Raw genomic sequence first — 22,117 nt, forward strand, 5'->3', positions numbered from 1 at the left:
AAATTATTATAATTTATCATGTATATTATATTATTAAAAAATATTATTTTAATCTTGTTTTAACATAATCATCAATAATTTTTAATTCATATTAATTTTACATAGAAAATACAATTACCTACATGTCTCATGTTTTTATAAAAATTATAAATTTAAAAAACGCAATTTTTTTATTTTTCTAAAGGGCCTTTTGAAAATTACTTTGCCTGGGGCCTAATCATAAGCCTAGACCGAGACTGCTAATCATAATGATCTACTGTGACTGTGAGTTGAGCTAAGTAGCTAAGGTTAACTTTTGGACACGACAAACGACATTGCTATGAACTTGACTTAACGAAGAAAGAAAACGATGAATTTATTATTTACACAGACGCTTTTAAACGATGAAAAAATTAATTAGACAAAAAAGAGATACAAGTGATACCTACGTATATAATGATGTTGCAGTTACAACTATGGTATCTCGCTTCTATCTTTTTCTCTCTTGTTATTAATGTGTATGTAATGCATAATATGGACTAGGTAAATTATTTACTCTATATTTTTCTTAAGCTATTCTTATTTCTTAATTCCCTATAACCTCAATTTATGCTGTCAGTTCATATCTTTGCCCTTTGGTATAAGCACATAATATATTTATATATACAAATTTATAACATAAATAACAATTAATAGCTAGAGAGGTATACAATTAAATAGACAAAACATTAAAAAGGTCAATTTTTGTCAAAATCATAATATTAATGCATTATATCCGATATTTCTCCAGTTTTAGACACCATTTACATAACATAGAAAAAAGCTTATTATCTATCTGTATATGTAAAAGCGGCGAGCAACTAAAACAAAATAAACCAAGTTTTCTCGTTAAAATTATATATATATAGCATATAGCAGGTAGTACCTAATACTTAAATATACATCGTTGCAATTAAATTTTAAATAAAATAATGGAACATTTACCATTTTTATTGTTTATTTGATTAATCAATATGAAGTAAATCCCATTACTATTAGGCACAAAATTACAGATACTAATTACGATAATAACAAATCACCAGGGGCGTCATTTTCGGTACGCAGGGTATACATTTGCGTACCTAAAATTCTAAATTGTAAATTTTGGTCCGCTCGGTCACATCACAATAATGTCAAATATATCGAAAAAAAATAAATAGTGCCTTGCTCAATATTTATGCGTACCAAAAAAAAAATTGAAATGACGCCCCTGCAAATAACTAGATAAAATGAATATTATTAATATAGATAATCATCGTACCTATAGAGTATAGAGTATAGATACAAGATAATCGTTGCAGGATTGCATAAAATAATAATAATTATAAAATAAATGATTTACCAACCACGCAATTATTAATATTATTATTTTATATTGTTGACCTCAGTCGAATAGCATCATCAGTAATATAGAAAGGACATCCGGTGTGCCAAATGCCAATATTATGGTATAATAAGTTGCCAAGCGTACATAAAACTATAAAAGAGTCGCAGACACAACATTCGAAAAATAGGTATAAAATTAGGTGTTCATCAGTTCTCATCGATTCGTCAATTAATTGGACCAATAAATAATAATATGTTTTTCTTCTTTTCTATACTGCTATTATTAGATTACCACAATTTAAATTTCAAATTCTTCAAAGACTCTGAACTGACTGAACTAACTTAGAAGTATCTACTATCTACTATAAAACAAATAAGAAGTAATACCTAGCATTTTTAAACGATATAATTTTCAAACTAATTTGATATACAAATAACTTGTTTGAAAATTTAAATAACGTGTATTCGTGTTGTAGCAAAGTAATAGACACAAATTAATGTTGTTACTTTTAAGTTTAATATACACCAATTCATTCTTCTACTAAAACGTCTATAAAACTAACATTTATCATGTTACTAATAGATAATTTAATTACTATTTTTTATATCACTATTGATAATAATAGACAATAGTAATAAATAATAAAATAGCATTATATATTATGTTGGTTGATAATAATGCTTCCATTAAGAATCGTTTTTCGTCTCAATAACAATAGTTACCTATATCCTACACTCAACACCTACTATACTGCAGTAGATTAGCAGAGCGGTTCCTTATAAGTTATAATATAGGTACTCGCACAATTTTTTAATTTCTCACAGACATGGGTACCTTACTTTATCTCAAGAACCTCCGTCCTATTTTAAGAATAAACTAATATATTTGTTCTTACATTGCGTAATAATACTAATAAGTTATCGGAGAAAATATTTATTTTTTATGAAACAATTTTTTGTTTTATTGTTATTATAAGGTTTTGAACAATGTCCCAATAAAAAAATAAACACGAGAAAAGCGTATATCCATCACTCACTTTTTTTTTTAACTTTACTGAATATATCACTGGTTACTATAAATTCTAATATACTTGACAGTGGTCATTTTCAGTGACAGTTTTTCGATCATGCCGAAAATAGTAGGTAGGTAGGTAAATTAATTAATTAAACTTTATGTAAACTGCTATATTATGCACTGTATGAAGTTTTTTAAGCATAATGATTGGTTTTGTGAAAATACTTTTCCTACATTTTCTAACCCAGAGTATGTCAAGCTACTAGAATTATCGCTGTCACTCTCGCATAGCATTATCTCATTACACAAGAGCAATCCATGTTTTTGTTGATTACTTAATAAGGATATTTTCTATTTGAATAATTGAAAAAATTTTCATCAAACCCAAATTCTGATTTTACAACATTATATCTTCTTACTGTTTGAGAACATGATAATGGAAGTATTTTTTATTTTCTTAAAAACTCATAAGCACTTGGAAATTTGAGTAAAAACAAAAATTATAGCTTAAAAATGAACAAATTATTGAAATAAATTACTATACAAAATACTTACCTAATACGAAAAGAATGCATAGTAATATCCAATTTTCAGAATACTTTTTATTTTTTGTATTTGAAACATGACTTGCCATAAAAATCTCATTAACTATTGTTTTTCCTGAATCATTTTACATTTAACTTGTTATTCTTGAAAATGGTATGTTTCAGTAGTCTTTGACTTCATTTCAGTCTGTATTTTCCAAAGATTATCAAATAGATTTGATATCCTTGACTTAGGTACCTAAACCTAATTAAATTCCCGATTAATTAATTTTATGTTCTACAAATAACTACTTAATTTTGAAATATTGAAAATAGAAAAATATTTTTAAAAATAAAATCAATTATTTTGAAGATATTTCAATGTTATATTGTATACAAATAAGTCTACTACTCCCACGAGTTATTAAATTAGCCAAAAATATTAAATTTAATCTACTAACCACCATTATTTCAAAAAGTATTCATGTTTTTAAAAACATTTTTTTATATAGTTTCAAGTTGTTAAAATAACAACGTTTTTATTAAAATATTATATTTTTAAATATTTTTTATCCTTATATTTTTCTAAGTTTTTTACTTTTTTGAATGACAACATAGAGTTTTAATTTCATATTCCAAAGCAGAATAATTTTCTGAGTATTTTGATACATAAAAATCGAATTTAGAGCGAGTAGTTTATGAGTTGTAAGTATTTAAAGTTTAGATTCGCGGAGTGGAGTGTAACGGGGTTACCCCGCTAAATGTTTGTCCACTACTCCGCTTGACAAAAATTTAAATACGTATCTCTACCCTTCATGTATATATATATCTTAAACCGTGGATGATGATATTATATTATCGTGATTTTATCACAGAACAATCATCAAGTATAAATATGGTTGTGGTTAATACCTTAATTGAATATTTTCAAAGTGGTGTATACCATATTTATTAATGGTATATACAATAAAGCTTTACACAAGTATTATTTGAGGTTAGCTTCTATTAAACTATACGGTATCTGTCGACATTTTGATTGCCAATTTTCGGTTTTTTAAATTGTTTACTAACTATATAATTTTATTTTACTTCTATTTCTATATAATAATTTAATTTTTTTTAAATATTTATTCTTTAAAATTCAACCTATTTTATCAAGCTATTTATTGAACATTTTCCCGTGAAACAAATCCTACACAATGTAAGTAAATAATAATGTAAATTGATCATAGACGCAGATATTTGTAAATAAGATCTAATTTCACGATTTAAGTATATTATTATAATTGTTAGATTAAATTATTTATTATATTTTATAAGTTATACTTTTGATTTTAAATCAGAATTCAGTATTGTAATTTATTTATTAATGTCATGACTATTAATGTTATTATGCATGTAGGGCTGCAGTAGCAAATAAACCAAAATCTGAAATGACTCCTGAAGAGTTAGCAAAACGCGAGGAAGAAGAATTTACTACAGGTCCTATGTCTGTCTTGACTCAATCTGTCCGTAACAATACTCAGGTGCTGATCAATTGTCGTAATAATAGAAAACTTTTGGCAAGAATCAAAGCTTTTGACCGACATTGTAATATGGTATTAGAAAATGTGCGAGAAATGTGGACTGAATTACCTAAAACTGGCAAGGGCAAGAAAAAGGTAAATTAAAACATTAGAAAATACTACAATACAGTATATTTATATTTCACGTTTAGGTATTGAATAAAGTGTGAACAATATAAATATTTGACGTTAGGTCTATATCACTTTTTAAAATTTTAAACTTATTATTAAATACTTTAAATACTGATTGTTTTAGGCAAAGGCAGTAAGTCGAGACAAGTATATTTCTAAAATGTTTCTACGAGGTGATTCAGTTATTTTAGTTGTCAAGAACCCTAAAGAAGCTGTTCGTCAACAACCACCGGCTCCTTGAAACATATATTCTCACTTTGTAAGAATTAGATTTAAGTAAAATTCTATAAAAAGTGTATATATTGATTACTTTTCTTATTGTAATATAAATTAAAAAATCTATATTAAACACTTCTTATTTGTTATGGTCATTCATAATAACTTATATTTTTTGAAATGCTGCTGAATATTTTTTAATCTGATCTTAAGTTATTACATTATTCATTATCATATTTTGAAAAATAAATTAATACTAAAATTGAAAATAAATATACATGTTATTTAGTTAACAATATCTTAAACTTGACTAGTAGGTATTTTGATTAAAATTATTCAGATATTACTAAAAACAATATTTAATGCTTTAATACAAATGTATGTTGAATACTGTCTATTTTATTATAAAATTACTAAATATAGTGAAACCTCTATTTAACACAACTCTATATAACTAAGGATTTTAATTTATAATTGTTTTTTTTTAATAAAAAAAAAAATTAAATTAAATTAATTTTGCATTATTTTATTACAACAAATTTAAAAATTATTGTATTATTACATATTTATAAAGTATACATTCGTTAATTAGACACTAAGAGAATATACGTGGCCAAAACTGCAGAGAGGAGCCTTGTTAATTTTAATATTTTTTTATTTAAAAAATGTATAATTTACATATTTATTTCTTTATAGCAAACATTTTTTTTAAATAATCTTAAAAAGTGTTAAATGAAGGTTCCATTGTAGTATGATGAATGTTGATTTGCTTCAAAGCTAAATTGTCAATTATTTAGGCAACTATTAAAATTTTTTTAAGCTATTATACATTTTTTTGTTGTTGAATATTCAGTTATCTTTGAAATATTTTTTTAACTCCTTGAATACTTTTTACAATTTATAAATTAAATTTAAAATATTAATTTTAACAAGTTTATATTTCAACAACTGTTTTATCATTATTGACACAGACTTAGTTGGTTAATTTGGTATATTTTCTTTTTGATCTGTTTTTTTATATCATAATATTTCTATTCATTATACTGGGTCAAATTGTTTGTATGTTTAACAAGTAATATATTCTGTCAGGTCGCTAGGAGCTAAAAAAAAAAAAGTAATAATAAGTTTTTATATTTGCTTAACTGAGGTGTCTCTGGATAACAAATTAAAAGATGGTTATGTTGCCAGTCGCCAGAGTAAGCAAAAAATACTTAATGGAATCACTCATTCAATAAATCAAGGGATCCTTGGTTTTTATTTTATTAAAATTTTTACTCAACCTAAAAGTTAGGTAAATAGTTTATTTTCCAAAAATGTACAAAGCCCAAGTATACAGTATACTATATAGCGTATGTTAAAGATTTTGGTATGTATACACTATACAGTTTTAGTTTATTTTGTATTCCTACTATATTTTATACCATTAAGTACAATTATACAAAATATGAATATATTACTGTAAATAGTTTAAAATTCAAATTTTGCAATGTATGTTAAAGCAATTTATCTAGCATGCTCCGAAGTGGCATATACACTACAGGAATTCATTTCAGTGGGGCGGAGGGGGTTGAACCTCTTACACCCTTCTATATATGCCACTGAATTGCTCCTCTCTTATTTTTTCATTTAATAATGAATTAATTCAATTTCTGATTATTAGAATTTTTAAATATAAAGGACTATGTTTTCAAATTATTGACATTTTTTGTACTACTTAAAAAATGTTATGTACATTATTGAATAAAAAGAAAGGTTGAGTATGCTTGGTAATATATTTATGTAATATGACTAATACGTATATGTATAAATATATAAATGCACATTTATAATTCATATTGTATTTTGAAATAATTAGAAATTACGAATATTTTAATGATACCAAACCTGGCAGAAACCTACAGGTGCCTTAAATAAAGGTAATCAATTATACCTAGTTAAAAGCCAAAACCATATCATAACAAAATGTTAAACAATGAGTGTGAATCTATATATTTGACAATATTAAAATACATTTCAATTTTAAGAATAAAAGAAATCGGTACTACTGTTACAAGTAACAAAATTAAAATTGATAAAGATAATAAAGATGTTCTGTTTCATTTTCCACTTAAGCATTTTTTATAAGCTATTTACTATTGTGGACTGTAGTATTCAGGGGCGTATTTAGAAATTTCTTAAGGGGGGGGGGGGCTACAAACAAAAAGTTCAAATTTGCGAACATGGGGTATAGAGTTGTAAAATTTTTCATATAATAAAAATAAGTATAAAATAGGTGAATGGGGGAGGCACGGGCCCCATGTGCCCCTCCCTTAAATACGCCCCTGGTAGTATTACTAATAGTTTAAAGTTTAAACTATTTGAATGGACAGAATGGTAAACAATAAACATTCAATGTTTTGGTCATTGACTGCGGTCTGCGCCGCTATCAATTATTATTATTATCAGTGTTTTCTTTTAATATTGATAAGATTAACGATTTTTTTTTATACATGTACATTGTACAAGAACGCGATACGGATACGAATTTGGTAGTTTGGTACGAGGAGTAAGGACAAAAGTCAATACTCAATCGCTATGAATTCTCATTTATTCAGTCTTCCTATTTTAGTATTTTGTACATTAAAACATTTTGAATCGCAATTTTACGAATAATAAAATATTCCCAAAAATAAATATATGTAACCAAAAAAAAAGACTAAACATAGACTCTTTTAAGAAATCTCATCTACTCATTTATTTAACAGAAATGTTATAAAATGTATATTATATAATCTCGAGAATTCGATGACAACAATTGTTAACATAGGCTAATCGCATTACTGAAACAATATGGCAAGTAATTACAATCAAGATGGGCAAATTCCAATTCCACCTCGCAGAACACGCTCGATTACTTCAGATAAAGTAATGATGGTTCAAGTTAATTTGTTAGGTATGCTCTGGGTATTATTTCTCCATTGCTTAACATGTTAATATTTTGAAGGTACCTTATGTGGTTGATGTGGTGGCTGAGAGATGTATTGTGCCAGCTATGGAGAGAATGTCAAGAAGAGAGCCTAATATGGGAGAAAGTATATCACCTTTAGATCGCTTAAGAAACAGTATGGATGGAGTTTAATTATTGTAGTGACAGACGTTTATTTACTTCCTTTTTTTTAAAAATTACAGATGTAGATATGTCAGAAAATGTTGCTAGAATGGCATCACACCTCAAACAGTTGGAGAAAAAAAGGGATGAATTACAAAGACAATGTACTGCCATTGAGTCTATGAATAGGCAAAGTGAAGTAAATCGATTAATTGATAAAAACAAAGAACTGAAACAAGACGTTTTTGTATTAAAAAATCTAACTTACAGGTATGATTAAAAATTAATATTTTAACTTGTAAACAAATATTAAAAATATATTTATTTTTTAGATTGAATAGAGAATTGGAAAAATGTCAAGATAAACTGCTATCAAAAGATCAATTTCCTGAATCTGGGGGTTACATGCGAGTACAAGGTACAGTGTTATATTAAATCATTGCACATAATAATATTTATTATTTTGAATATATTTTGTTATTTAAATCATATAAATTTAGATAGGTAAATATTTTTCCAAAACTCTTAAATCTATATATACTTACAATGTAAGCATTATAATTTTTAAATTATAACTGTTACAATAAACAATAATGCTGGTTTCTGTGTAGATACATTATTCAAAGTTTAGTCATTTAGTTACAATGAAACTAGAATTTAGATAGGCATTAGATAAAAACTTAAAAAGTAGGCATATAAGTAACATTTGTATTTAATCATTTAAAACAGAGTTTTTTGTTATTAAAATAACATTTTATTATGCTAATTAATTATATAATTAAGCAAGATGTTAATAAAATTTAGAATAAGAGATTGTTTTTCTAAAAAATTTTAAGTGTTAAATTATTTCAAATAGTTTTCAGAGATAATGTTAGAGACTTTCATGGGCAATAATTTGAATTGTTTTTTGGGGGACTGAAAACAATATAGGAATTAGCAAATTGTATATTTTATTATATTAAAAAGAGTAGTTTTATTGATTTTGTAGCTTATGTCCATTCACTTTCAATTTGAACAAAGTATATAAATATACTTATAGAATACCAAGTTTACTGAAGTGTTACCACAGGGCCATAGAACTCAAGTTCCTGATTCTTTCCTTCATCAATTTTACTTATTGTATGCATAATATATTTTGTACATACAGTATTTTTTCATATTTTGAATAAAAAAAATACCAAGATTATAGAATACATAATAACAAAAATTTAGTTATTAAAATATATAAATAATATATATCTATTATTATATTTTACATTTATTTAGCCATTCTACCTCAAAAAATAGTTTAATTTTCTATCATTATAAAATTATTAAAATTGGATGTCACATAAGTTTTAATTTTGTTCATTTATGTATTGGAAAAAAGATAAAATGTAATATTTGTATGAATATTATAATATGATAGAGGACTTCTGTACAATTTAATCACTTTCTTTAAGTTGGAAATTTACATCAATTTTTACTTTTAAGTTTAGATTGCTTTTACAGTAAAATATTGTTGCTAACTAAAATTTTTCTTATTGGTTGGTTTAGATCCAAAAAATATTAACTGGCGCAGAGAAGATATTAATGCAGTATCACCATTGTTAGAAGCATACCAAACATCTTTAGAAGAGAAAGATGTTACTATTGAAAGCTATAAAAATGAACTTGCTCGATTTTCTTCTAGGAGTAGAGAAATTGCTGCAGAAAATGAAAATCTTTATCAACAGCTTGAAGAAGCAAATGAAAAAGTACTAATCAAATAAATTAATGTTAATAAATATAGTCCATCGTTTTTATTTTAACTTGATAATTTGAAAGGTTGAAGTAACATATGGAGAATGGAAATCAGTAGAGTCTGAAGTAGCTATGCTAAAAGAACATAATGAGTTATTGGTCAGGCAAGCCAAATTACATCAAGCAAAGTTACAAGATTTACTTCGTTCATATCAATCAAGAGGTAAAATTAGTTTATATAATCTGTTTTATGAGAGAAGGTACACGAATCGCACATATATCTGCCACCGCCATTAATATCATTTCTCCTACTCTTTACCGCCCAGTAGCTAGCGCCTAGCCACATGGATCATAAAATAGTTGGAGATGTGCAATCGACCAACAAAACAATTTATACTTTCTTTCATAAAATGGGGTATAGTGCTTTCATTTTTAAATTCTGTACACCAACTTTTATTAGTTTTACTCAGTAATCTAACTATTTTTTAAACCAACAAAAAGGGAGATTTAAATAACCTAATTCATTTGTATAAGTATATTATACTAACTAAACACATAGTATATCATATAAAATCATAGTAAAATTAATTTTATTTATACTGTTAAATTAATCACAACAAATATGAGCTTACTATTTAACAAACTTTTTTAATTAAAATGTAATATACAGAAGTAATAATAACATAGAGTATAAAGTAAAAGTCTTATAAAATCTAAAATCATAGTACATAATATACTAGATAGGTTCTTTGCATATTATTTAATTTATAATAATAAAATATTTTATTCAAAGTTATTTAAGTTTTTTCTCTGTTTTGCCTTTTGGTTTTGAACATTTACTAGTACTATGTGTTACAGTTGCTCTTTTTTTTGGAACTGGCAATAGTACATTTATAAGGTTTATTATTGATTTGTAAACATTATTTAATGAATCTATTTTTTCAAACAGTTTATGTGACACAAATATTTCTGGATCACAATTTTCCATGTGTACACACAAATTATACAAAAATGTTCCTTTATAAAAATTTTCAATTCGACACTGTTCAAATGGGAAATCCAGTAATGAGTTGAGTATCATAAAAAAATAAACACAACTTTGGAATTGTGCAAATGAGTGAATAATTTTATAATATAAATGTTTGTTATTATATTGGTCAATTTGAAAATAATTTGATAACAGACTCATAGCTTTAATACAATCTTCTTTATTTACTTTAGTGATATTTTCTCTTATGCCACTTTTGTCTTCAATATCTTCAGTATTTTTATTTTTTGGATCAATTTCAATTTTTTTGACGACGTTAAATGTTATTGCACATACAATTAAGGCATGCATATGTTTGGATTTTATATTATTGGAATGTACTGCCCAGTAAATTAAAATCAAAACAAATAACTCCCATTCTTTTGGAACACTGTCAATTTTTTTTATACCAACTAAATTTAAAATTATATTTTTGCGGTAATTTAATTCACTTTTATTTAAATCAGCTAATGGTACATAAGGGTTAGTTATATATCGTTTTATTTTGTATTGACCTATATTAAGTCCATTTTTTCTTCCTAAACTAGGAATTGAATCACCCTTTCCAAATAATAATCCAATTATTTTTTCTACAATTTTGAAGGATATCTCATAATAAGGAAATTTTTCATAATCTTCAATTTGTACTTTAAAAAATATTTTTTTTAATGTTATAATTGTCATAACTTCAGCATTTACAGTACCCCTACGATAGTGATATTCTAACCAAGAAGGTAGTATACTTTTTTCACTTGATTGTAAATGTTTTAACTGGTTTTGATATGTGCTCATCCTTTTGTATTGAAGAATGAATGATAAGTATTTGCTATTTATATTTTTATAGTCTTTTATAATGTTATTTATTTGATCTTTGATGTAGTTACTGTTACGAGATAAGTTATAAGTCATATTTGATATAGCTGATTTTATATCTTGTTGTTTTCTAAGCCATTCTGTGATTCTTTTAAGTTTTAATCCACAGTTGAAACAGCCTGGGTTTAATCGTAAGAGCGAACAAAATGTGTCTTGTCTTATGTAATCATTACCTAATAATGCAGCCACTAAAGGTAAATAATCAACATTTAATCCACCAAATTCATTCAGTAATTTTTCAACTTTATATACTTGACAATTTATCATATTTACATTAGAATTTAAATCAAAGATAATCTTGTCCAATGGTATATATGGTACTGTATTTATAAAAAAATCAGAGTCCCGACTTATAACAGGACAATTTAATAACTTTGCCAATGCAACAATTTCTGCATCAGCTTCAAAATCACAATTTATGTGTGGTATATCCATGTCATTAAGAATATCAAATATGACATCACTACCAAACATAGGCATACATTCAGCAGACTTAATAGGTTGGCCATATGATTGTATTCTTTGGCTCATTCGACTCATGATTGTTTCCATTTTACGCTGTTCGTACGCACCGTCAAATACAAAAATTGGTATTACATTGCATCTTGTTAACAAGTTAATAAAATCTATATATACCTTTGCTATAACGTCATAATCTCCGCCAAAAGCACTTGTTTGATTTTCATATAACCTGTATAGAAAATTTGTTAAAGCATAACCATCTATTATAACCAAAGTGTCTTTGAGTTGTAGAGTTTCAAAATATTGCGTTGAATTACGATTTATAAATGATGTCAGACCTGGAATACCCATGTTAACAAAACAACCAGGATCAATCACAATTTTAAGTAGGTAAACTTTAAAATAAACAAGTGAATAGCTGTAAAAGTGTAAACTGTGAAATGTAAATTCAAAATAGTGAAGAAACAACAACTGTCAACCGAACACCGATCTACCAAAGTACAGTACCGTCAGTACCAAACGTCCAAACCAAACACAAAACAATAAAAAATATAAATTATTTTTATGTTATTGACTTATCTGATAACGGTTATAACATCATATCAACATTCCGCTGCATTCGATACTAACATCTTGGTGGCCAATGGGCTTCTGAAAAAATGTAAACAAACCACCTTAGGTTTAAATATATTTTGACTATATTTTTGTCCAAAAATATGCTTTTATTCAAAATATTGCATACTATTTAGAGTACTGGTTTAGTTGACGCCTGCTAACCCGCATATTCTCCCATCACTTATATTTTTCATATTTTCGATATGCTAATCATCTTTTATACTGCAGATAAAAAAGGGTACGAAAAACCGCGGTATTAAAAATAATAATATTAATAACACAGACAATTCAAAAGTATAATATATCGCCATATCAGTATATATTGTATATTTTGTATTTATTGTGTTATTATTATTATTATTTTTAAATACTGCAGTATAAATTGTGTTATTTTTAATACCACGGTTTTTCGTATCTTTTTTATCAGCAGTATAAAAGAAAAATTGTATAAACGATGATTAATACATCGAAAATACGAGAAATATAAGTGGCGGAAGAACATATTACTTTCGGTTATTTGGAGTGGTGCAAATTACATATCTTTATTTTGGTGGTAATGAAATTACGAATTCCCATTTAAATATGTTATTGGATTGTAAAATCTAATTGGAATATATTTTAAATAAATTTAAAACAACGTTATAACTAGTAATACAGAATAGAAATGAGTACAAATCATTAATAAGAAAAAAATTAGTGGTTTTCTTTAAGCATTTAGTGCGTATGCGTTTTACTAACAACTGTTAAAATATAGTTTTTGAATGGCGATGATAGATTGAAGAATCGTGTTGAAACTATGACTGTGTATATTAAGACTAAGTGGCTAGTATGACTTGCTACGTAGTACGTGCTATGAGAACCCATATAATAATACAATACATGTGTTTAATATTTATGCTGTGTTCAAATACTTACAAGGATAAGACTCTATTGGATAGGACTCTTATAATATGATCTTATAAGACTCTGATAGACATGATTTACCAGAGCTAGAGCAAGCACCTTTACGTCAGCTTATGTTAGAAATCAGTCATTTGGACTTGGTTTATTTTTCAATTAAAAAAAAAATTGAAATATTTTCATCGTTAAATTATTTCACTTCTACATCACATCAATATCACGGTTACTTATAGTGCTTATACTCACTCGGCCCGCTACATACTGTAAGGGAATGATGTGGAATTATATTGTCTATGAATATGTGGAATATATTGTTTGTGTTTTAACCTTTTTTATTTTTTAAAGACTTAAAGGTTACAAGCCATTTTTATAATTATTTTTAACCAATGACCTGTCGGCTGTCGTGACTTAATTTTAAATGTCAGAAATTTTAATATTTCATAGATAGAGTATGAAATATATATATCATAGTAAATAACTATTTGTGGATAAAGATTAATTTGTGTTGGTATTTTATAAAATTTAATATTTGGCATATAACTACCTAATATATACTGATTGTTACTATTTGTGATTAACGATTGATTTCCGCGGCTTGTAATTGTTTAATTGGTGATTCTTATTAGTGTTCGTGTTAAGGTATTCTGTTTCTATAATTTTCAAACGTTATCGATTAATATATTCCATGTGGTTTCACTAAACTTTTTTATTTCTAATAAAAAAAGTGTATGAGGAATCATTCATAATTTTTTTAAATAACCTCGTGTGATGTTAAAATAAAAAATTGTATATATTTTTAAATGCAAAATAATTAACAATTTTTTTCGATTTTGTAATTATTATAGAGCGTTAAAAGCTTATAAAAAAATTATGATTATGTATTTTCGATATTTTACAGTTGAAATCAATGTAACTTATAAAGCTCCTTGTACCTATTAAATTTTCAAGTATTTTTCTGAAAATCAAAAATTGTATTCGTACATCAATTGTAAATACCAATAATATCTATAATATAGCAAATTTAAGAGACAAAATAATTTGAAAATTATATGATGTTTAGAAAATGTTGTTATATATATTTGATAATTTTATGAATATTTCATATAGGTAAACTATTTGTTTTTGAGTTACAAAAAAAAAAATAAAAACTATAGTTTTCCCTAATTTTGTTTTTGTTTTACTGAATATAGATATTAAAAATTTAAAAGATCTGTGAATTATGACTATATTCACATGATCATGTTATAATTATAAGTATTAGGCATGATATTTTATATTTGGTAAAATTGTTTGAGTTAAGTCATTTCTTAAACCAGAAACCACTTTCAAATTTGAAGATCGATTCATGTATTCTACTTCAAAACGTATATGAAAGACGCTTACAAACAATTTAACTAATCGTTTTAAAACCAATCACTTCGTTCAAATTATAAAATTTGGAGTATATACTTTGCGCTACTGACGATATTGGGGTATATGGATAGTAATAGTTACTATTACTATAATGTATGATATTGAAAAGGGGGTGGATAAAATAAATTTGGTCTAATAATACAAATATTATTTAAAAACCGTTACAAATTGTAAAAGACTATTCTTAAATCTTTTATTTTATATTTTAGTTACTGAGTTGAATGGCGAACGAGATCATCTAGCTGAGAAATATGAGAATGCCCGTATAGAGCTTCTTCATTTGCAAGGTCGCGTGTCCTCATTAGCTGGAGACTTGAATCGTATGAAAACCGAAGATGATAATAAAATTCCAATTGCTGTACACACGTCTGCCGTGAACGAGTGTCGAAGGTATATATGAATATGATTATTTAATATGTTATATGCTCTTATATTTTTTTATAATGATGTATGTATATATTATGAGGTATATACTATACAAATAAATCAATTTAAATTGTTTGATTTGACTTAAAGTTTTTACTTTACTACAAATAGTTGAAATATAAACCAGCGTATTTACAGATCTAGGACAAATCGGCACGGTCGTTTTAATGCAGCTTATTATTTATAGTTATCCGATATTCTATTTTATTAACCATTACTATTATCAAAAAAATATCGAATACCTACTTTAGATTCTAGGTAAAGCAGCATAAGTAATGCGAAAGCAGTTTCCCGTGGCGTTTTCGGTTTAAAACTTTAAATAGAAAAAAAAGTTAAAGCAATTAAAATAAATTAATAATAGATAAAATAGTTGGTCGATATATAATCCAATAAATCTTCACGAGACACAAATTGTTATTTTATAATTGGTATTTGAAGTGTTGTGTTCGTTAAAAGTTCAAATAATGAAATGTCCAATCTACTAACAAATTGTGGTTGTGAAATTTCGTATAAGTTGTTTTTATGTATAAGTGCATAATATTTAACAAATTTAATTTTAATTATACAAGGCGTCCATGTACCACCGGCCGGTTAAGATCCTATGATCCATCAGAGTATTCGATATATTTTGATAATTGTAATTGATAAGAAAATAAAATATCCGATAACTAAATAATAAGGCGCACCGAAACTGCAGCGCCAAATTAGTCATGTCGATTAGTTCCATTCCCAATATTTACTGACTACTGATTGTTTATATGTAAGTTATAAACTTATAAATATGAAATGTTTTAACAATTGTAGACTTTTTGAAGAACTCAAGTGTCGGTACGATGACGAACGCGATACGTTGATGCGAAGGTTGATAACATTTGAAGAGGAAAGGCCTACACTCGACATCAGAATCGTTACTTTGACTACCGAATTAAATCAACAGCGGTCCATCAACAAAGCTTTGGATTTACAGTGCTCGTAAGACCAAATTTATAATAATTGTGTGCTTATATTAATATATTATATTTATTTACACATAATGATGCAATAACCCGCGTCGATGTCGATGCATAAGTATGCAACTACAGAATCTTAGTAAACTATTTTGGGGGATTGGGGGAATCAATTTATGTATTATGTGCGAATTTATTTTAATATTATCGTACAAGAAAATGTTAACATGGTTTATGTATGTAGATTGCAAACATTCCATTTTAAAACGTCTGCTCTGTCAAAAGTTGAACAATGTTTTTTATATGTATTCATATTTCTATATATTTATATAATATGGTCATTTAATATTATAATACGTTTGATGTACATGTATAAATGTTCAATAAAAAAACATGGTATAAGAACATGATTTCAACTTCTGAAAAATTTTCATCTTGCATGCTGAACGCCTGAACGCGCCTGTTCTCTTGACATTTACTATCTATAAATACGCGCCCCGGGGGTCACCAGACATCCGATGTTTGACGTGTTTACGTTTTATGTACATAAACTACATATTACTTGCGTTATTCGTGGTTTACATATATCTTTATCTAATATCTATATCGATCGATCGAAAAAAAATGCGCTTCACCATTTTTTCGAGTAATTTCAAGTTTCAGAAAAAGTATACGCTTAATATTATTCATATAATATCATATATGTGTAAAGGAAACAAGAAGGGATTTGAATGGATGTTTTAATTAATTATATTCTTTGGATTTTTAAGCTTTGATATTTTATCATGGGATATTTATACATAATACAGGTATCGGATTTTTTGATATTTAGAATCTATCTATAACGTGCCCATAGCATGTATTAATAACTAATACAACTTCAAGACCTGGTTAACATGGGTGCAAAAGGAGCGTTTACTACATGATGGTATCTTTCATATATATCTTTTTAGTATTAATAGTTATATACATGAAATATATGTTGTTTCCTTATTGATAAAGAGTACAAAAGCGACTCTGGTCCTTAATCTGTGTCTGTACAACTTATACTATTATATTATAATATAGATAATTATATTTATATCATATTATATTATCTATATGAATACACATTTCGTTTATCGTTTGCAGGCAGCTGAAAGCGAAATGTGACGCGTTGGAGAAACATTTGTTCGATTGCGAGTCGGAAAAGAACACTAACAAGAAACAATTGGCAGATGCCATGGTGTTCCTGCGTGAAACCATTAACGAACAGGAGGCACTTTTGCGCCGTGCGGCCGGCGACGGTCGGAATGACGCCTCGGCTGCCGTATTAAGCGCCTCTATAAGCGCCCGGGTGAAGGCCCTCACCGAACACCTAAAGGTATGTATATCGTATGTGCCTCAACTATATTATATTCTTTATTTTAATGATAAAAAAATATCATTTGATATTGATTTGTATGCAATATTTAATGTCATAAATAATAATACAGTATCTACCTGTATATTAGGCAATACCAATAATACGTTGGTAAATTTTCGACCAGGATCAACCTATGTCCTGTAGATATACTTTGATCGTATAACCGTTTATTGCACGTTAAACATATTTAAAAATCAACTATTTAATGTTTTTAATCAATACACAAATTACTATTATATAGATAGTCTAACTTATACAGGACTCATACAACAATAAACTCAATAGTTGTATATGTAGAGCTTTTTAAAAATAAAATCTTTTACTATATTTAGACATTTAAACCGTAAAAAGAATATATTTTAACTTAGGAGTGACCGCGCGTTTTTGCTGAAAAATGATCGATATATCGTTATATCTAACTTTAAACCATAAATATTATACAAAATATGTATATTCATATAGAATATATATATATATATAAAACGAAAATGTATTTACCTTTACAGAATATGTAATTAAATAGTTGAAATAAATTAAGTATTTTATAAATTAATATAGACTTCTTATTTTGACTAAATTAAAAAAAGTTTCTCTTGATTTTACTTTAGTAGTTTTTATTTTATTATCAATGCCGAGCTTTAATTAATAATAATGGTTATAATAATTATTATAATAGTGTTAAAAAATAGACTACAGACCATATTTTTTGGTTTTTAGTTGTGTGGTAGGTATATCGTGACATAAGGTTTTGAAGAAATTATTAAAGTATTTTTTTTTGTGTTTATTGGACATTTAATGGCTTTAATGTTAAACCTACTTTATCCATCATACTTGTGTGTTAATTAAGACGTATGCATTATAATGAGTTACAGTGCGTTGAACAAGGTGCCCATCAAGAAGTTAACCGTTTGAGCGGCCGCCTGTACGAACAATCTGCCGAGCTGGAAAGAATGAAGAAGACGTACGAAAACGAGATCAATGCATTAAACAACGCCCTTCTGCAGAAGCAAAGCGTTATAGACTCGATGGATGCGAACCTGGAAAGATAGCAATGGTGCCCATGCGCCGCTTGGTCTTCGTCGTGGTGCCGTAGTCTTAGTCAGTACATATTAAGAAGGGTATGAATAGAGGTTGTAATAATATGGGGAAAGCCAAATAATAACTAAAATAATATCTATATACATACACACATATATATATATATATATAAATATATATATATAGCTTTATAAAGACTTTTAATCAAAAAAAAAAAATTGTAACTTAACCTCAAAGAATTAAAGTGTGTTCGTATGAAATATGTATTTTAAGTATCAAAAAATATGTTATGTGTATTATTATCACTATAACTATTATTATTATTATTATTATAAAAATTTCGTTATGTAGTTGTAGGATTTTCAGAAAATACTCATGAGAAGACGGATATGATAACAATTTGGTTATACTATTGGTATTTATTATTATATGTACAACATATCTATATGATAATTAAAAGTATTTACATTAATAAAAATAAAAATAAAAATAGTAAATATAATTCATTATTATTATATAAATTCTTTTATTAAATTTTACAGGGTTATTTGACTAGGAAGAATAATGATGTCATATTGACATAGCATACGACATTAATGTATACAGAGTGTATCACAGAGATCTGACAATTTTACAAAGAAAAAATACATTTGAATATCATGTCAGTTCCTCGATGTACACCCGGCGTATCATGCTAGCTAGCCAGTAAAGTCATTCGGGAGTTGATATAATATCTCGCGTAGTAGTATTATAATAATATTATGCATATCAAATGATCTAAAAAGAATACTCGGTACCTATAACTATTGAGATACTAATATGTATGATCGATCACACGCAATATCGATGGTACACGGCAAAATGGTCTAAGCTCTAAGCAATACTTAGGGAGCACGTGAAATAGATTTTATCATTGGACGGAAAAAAATGTATTTTTTCCAATACGTAGGTAAGTATGTGAATAGCTGCCATCATTATTTTGAAAACAATTAAAATTTTAAGTTTGCGGTTTAAAGAGCACTTAAAACTTGTTTGTTTTAAAAATTGGTCTAAAAAAAATATTGGTAATAAACGATTTTTGAGGGAGGATGGTATGACAAGTGACAGTTTATTTAAGGAGTGAAACAAATGTAGGGCAGGGATGAAATGCAATTGTCACATACATATGTTTATGAGTGGTTTAGAAAAAGTTTACAACTATACGTATGTTGCTTTTTATGTTTTGGAAATAAAAACCGCGAAAATGATAATATTACTGTATTTTATTTTTGTCATGTTTCAATAATGATTTATATAATATTTTTTTTTTTCAAAGAATTATTTATATATACTTCTGTATTTTGATGAATTAATAATGTATAATTATATAATATACATGTCATAAGTAATAACAGTAATAATTTTAAGATATAATAAGGGATAAGTGCATATTAGAAAAATATTAGACTTAAGCACCAAATTTATTATACAAGCGTATTCAAATGCACGTCATTCGTCATAATCAAAAATGTATTCTATATACAAGTTATTTTACGAAAAATAATCCCACTTACTAATTAAATAAGTTATTGCTTATCAATAGTGGTTTTGGTTCCTTGAAAAACTTTTTGCTATATTAGACTTTTTTGCCATGTAACCATCGATATAATATTATAACATTTATAAAGAATACGATTATTATACGCGTGTAGCTGGTACCTAATGATAGTTATTTAAGAGTCGTGTTAAAGTCAAAATAATCACAACATAACAATATTGTAATATTAATCCAATGAAAACTATATAATAGTCGTGCTCCCATACCACTCGCGACACCGGAAAATCAAAAATATTTTTAATTTCACCAGCCGGTGGTGCACCGTCGCCGAACTTGTTAGGTAGGTAATTAATTATCGGTATGACCTTTTTTCTTTGTTTTTTATCGGCGACAAAACAGTTATTTGTAATAATATATATAAATTTGTATATACTATTACTTATTATTTGTATGCGTTATTATATAATCATCATTATATTATTATTTTATTATTATCATTATTATTATTATTTTATTATTGCTATTATTATTATTATTATTATTATGAATATTATTATTTGTATTGTTATTAATTATTATTTTTGTTGTTGTCGTAATCGTCGAACTCCGATTATTGTTCATTACGATTTCGTCTTGACCCGCGTCAACGTGCCACCTGCTGCTGACCTGTTCGCCGACGACATGGACCGGCCGATCTGCCGGGACGTGGAACGGTCATCCTTGATGAGCTTGCCGGTACGGCTGGTGGTCCGGATGATCACCTCATCGAGCAGCGACGACTCCTCGCCCGAACTGGCCCGGTTCGGCGCTCGGTTCTTAGTCCGCGCCGCCGACGTGGACCTGCCCGCGCCCGCAACCGCTGATTCTTCCGGGTCGCTCTTGGTCGCTTTGACTGGACCGTGTCTGGTCGACGACGGCGCCCTGGGGGGCCGGCCGCGCTCGTCGTAGTCTACGGTCCGGCCCTCGCCGTGCCGCGGGGCCCACGGCGCTAGCACCGACACTGACCGGGACAGCGTGCGCTTCTGAGCGCCGCCACCGCCGAACGCGTCGTTGCGCGACGACAGCTCTTCGCGGCTTGCCGCCCGCCTGCTCTTGGCTCCGAACACGGACTGGTGCAGCTGTCGCGATTCCGGTATTTCTCCTACTGCACGTCGTCACCGTCCGTACAAAACACAAAAGCAATATAATATTATTGTTAGGCACGAGGTAGACGATAAAAGGACCCGAATACTATGTTATCCCTGTCTTACATCACAATATGGACAACGTGTGGACAGTTTACGTTCAGCAGTTCCAATAAGTCTGTACTATTAGATTTGATATTAGAAAGAATTCACCTATTATAATACTAAGTAAGAAAATTATCTGTGTTCTCACATAGGATTTTTTTAATTTTTTTACAATATTTTAATTTTAAAGTTATGAGGATTTTTAAATTTTAATATTTTTACAAATTTACCTTTAAGTTTAATAATAGTTAATTTTACTCTAATATTTAAGTCAACAACACGAAATTGGAACTATTAAACGTAAGTTTTAGTATATTATGCGATAGTAAGACAGAAACAACAAATCCGGATACAACAGTACAATATAATATGATTATACGTATACGACGAGTATAATAATAAATAATTGTATTTTTATTCGATAATGGGACCGGACTAAGATAGGTTTTAATTGTTATAGTATTTGAAAAATGAACAGACAACAGTGGTGTATTAATAGTAGTCTATCTATAACGCCGTATGTTTACAATGTTATGGTTAATATGCATTAAAAATATACTATTGATTTATTTAATAAGACACTAGAATCAAAACGGACCCACCAATTCGGAACATTTAGGTACAAATTGCCTTGAAAGT

At 27.6% G+C, this 22,117-nt stretch overlaps 4 protein-coding genes across 4 annotated transcripts in view; 2 read left to right on the plus strand and 2 right to left on the minus strand.

The window, feature by feature from the left end:
- Positions 1-3,889: 3,889 nt before the first annotated feature.
- On the plus strand, positions 3,890-4,929 carry LOC132924400 (small nuclear ribonucleoprotein Sm D2-like). The gene is made up of 3 exons (XM_060988692.1): positions 3,890-4,084; positions 4,286-4,544; positions 4,705-4,929. Coding segments are annotated over exons 1-3 (378 nt in total). The 5' UTR covers positions 3,890-4,082; the 3' UTR covers positions 4,822-4,929.
- Positions 4,930-7,282: 2,353 nt separating this feature from the next.
- LOC132924383 (paramyosin-like) lies at positions 7,283-19,893 on the plus strand. The gene is made up of 10 exons (XM_060988669.1): positions 7,283-7,700; positions 7,780-7,897; positions 7,965-8,154; positions 8,217-8,302; positions 9,421-9,620; positions 9,691-9,829; positions 15,106-15,286; positions 16,127-16,294; positions 17,401-17,632; positions 18,547-19,893. The coding sequence occupies exons 1-10, from the start codon at positions 7,626-7,628 to the stop codon at positions 18,721-18,723; spliced, it is 1,566 nt and encodes a 521-aa protein (XP_060844652.1). The 5' UTR covers positions 7,283-7,625; the 3' UTR covers positions 18,724-19,893.
- On the minus strand, positions 10,173-12,520 carry LOC132924375 (protein asteroid). The gene has a single exon (XM_060988658.1). The coding sequence runs from the start codon at positions 12,317-12,319 to the stop codon at positions 10,400-10,402; it is 1,920 nt and encodes a 639-aa protein (XP_060844641.1). The 5' UTR covers positions 12,320-12,520; the 3' UTR covers positions 10,173-10,399.
- The window catches only part of LOC132924352 (uncharacterized), a 41,709-nt gene continuing 38,703 nt past the window's right edge, over positions 19,112-22,117 (minus strand). The window contains 1 exon segment of the mRNA XM_060988604.1: positions 19,112-21,393. Coding sequence (XP_060844587.1) covers positions 20,870-21,393 — 524 coding nt within the window. The 3' untranslated portion in view covers positions 19,112-20,869.

Source organism: Rhopalosiphum padi, chromosome 1 (assembly GCF_020882245.1).
Source record: "Rhopalosiphum padi isolate XX-2018 chromosome 1, ASM2088224v1, whole genome shotgun sequence".
Classification (NCBI taxonomy): domain Eukaryota; kingdom Metazoa; phylum Arthropoda; class Insecta; order Hemiptera; family Aphididae; genus Rhopalosiphum; species Rhopalosiphum padi.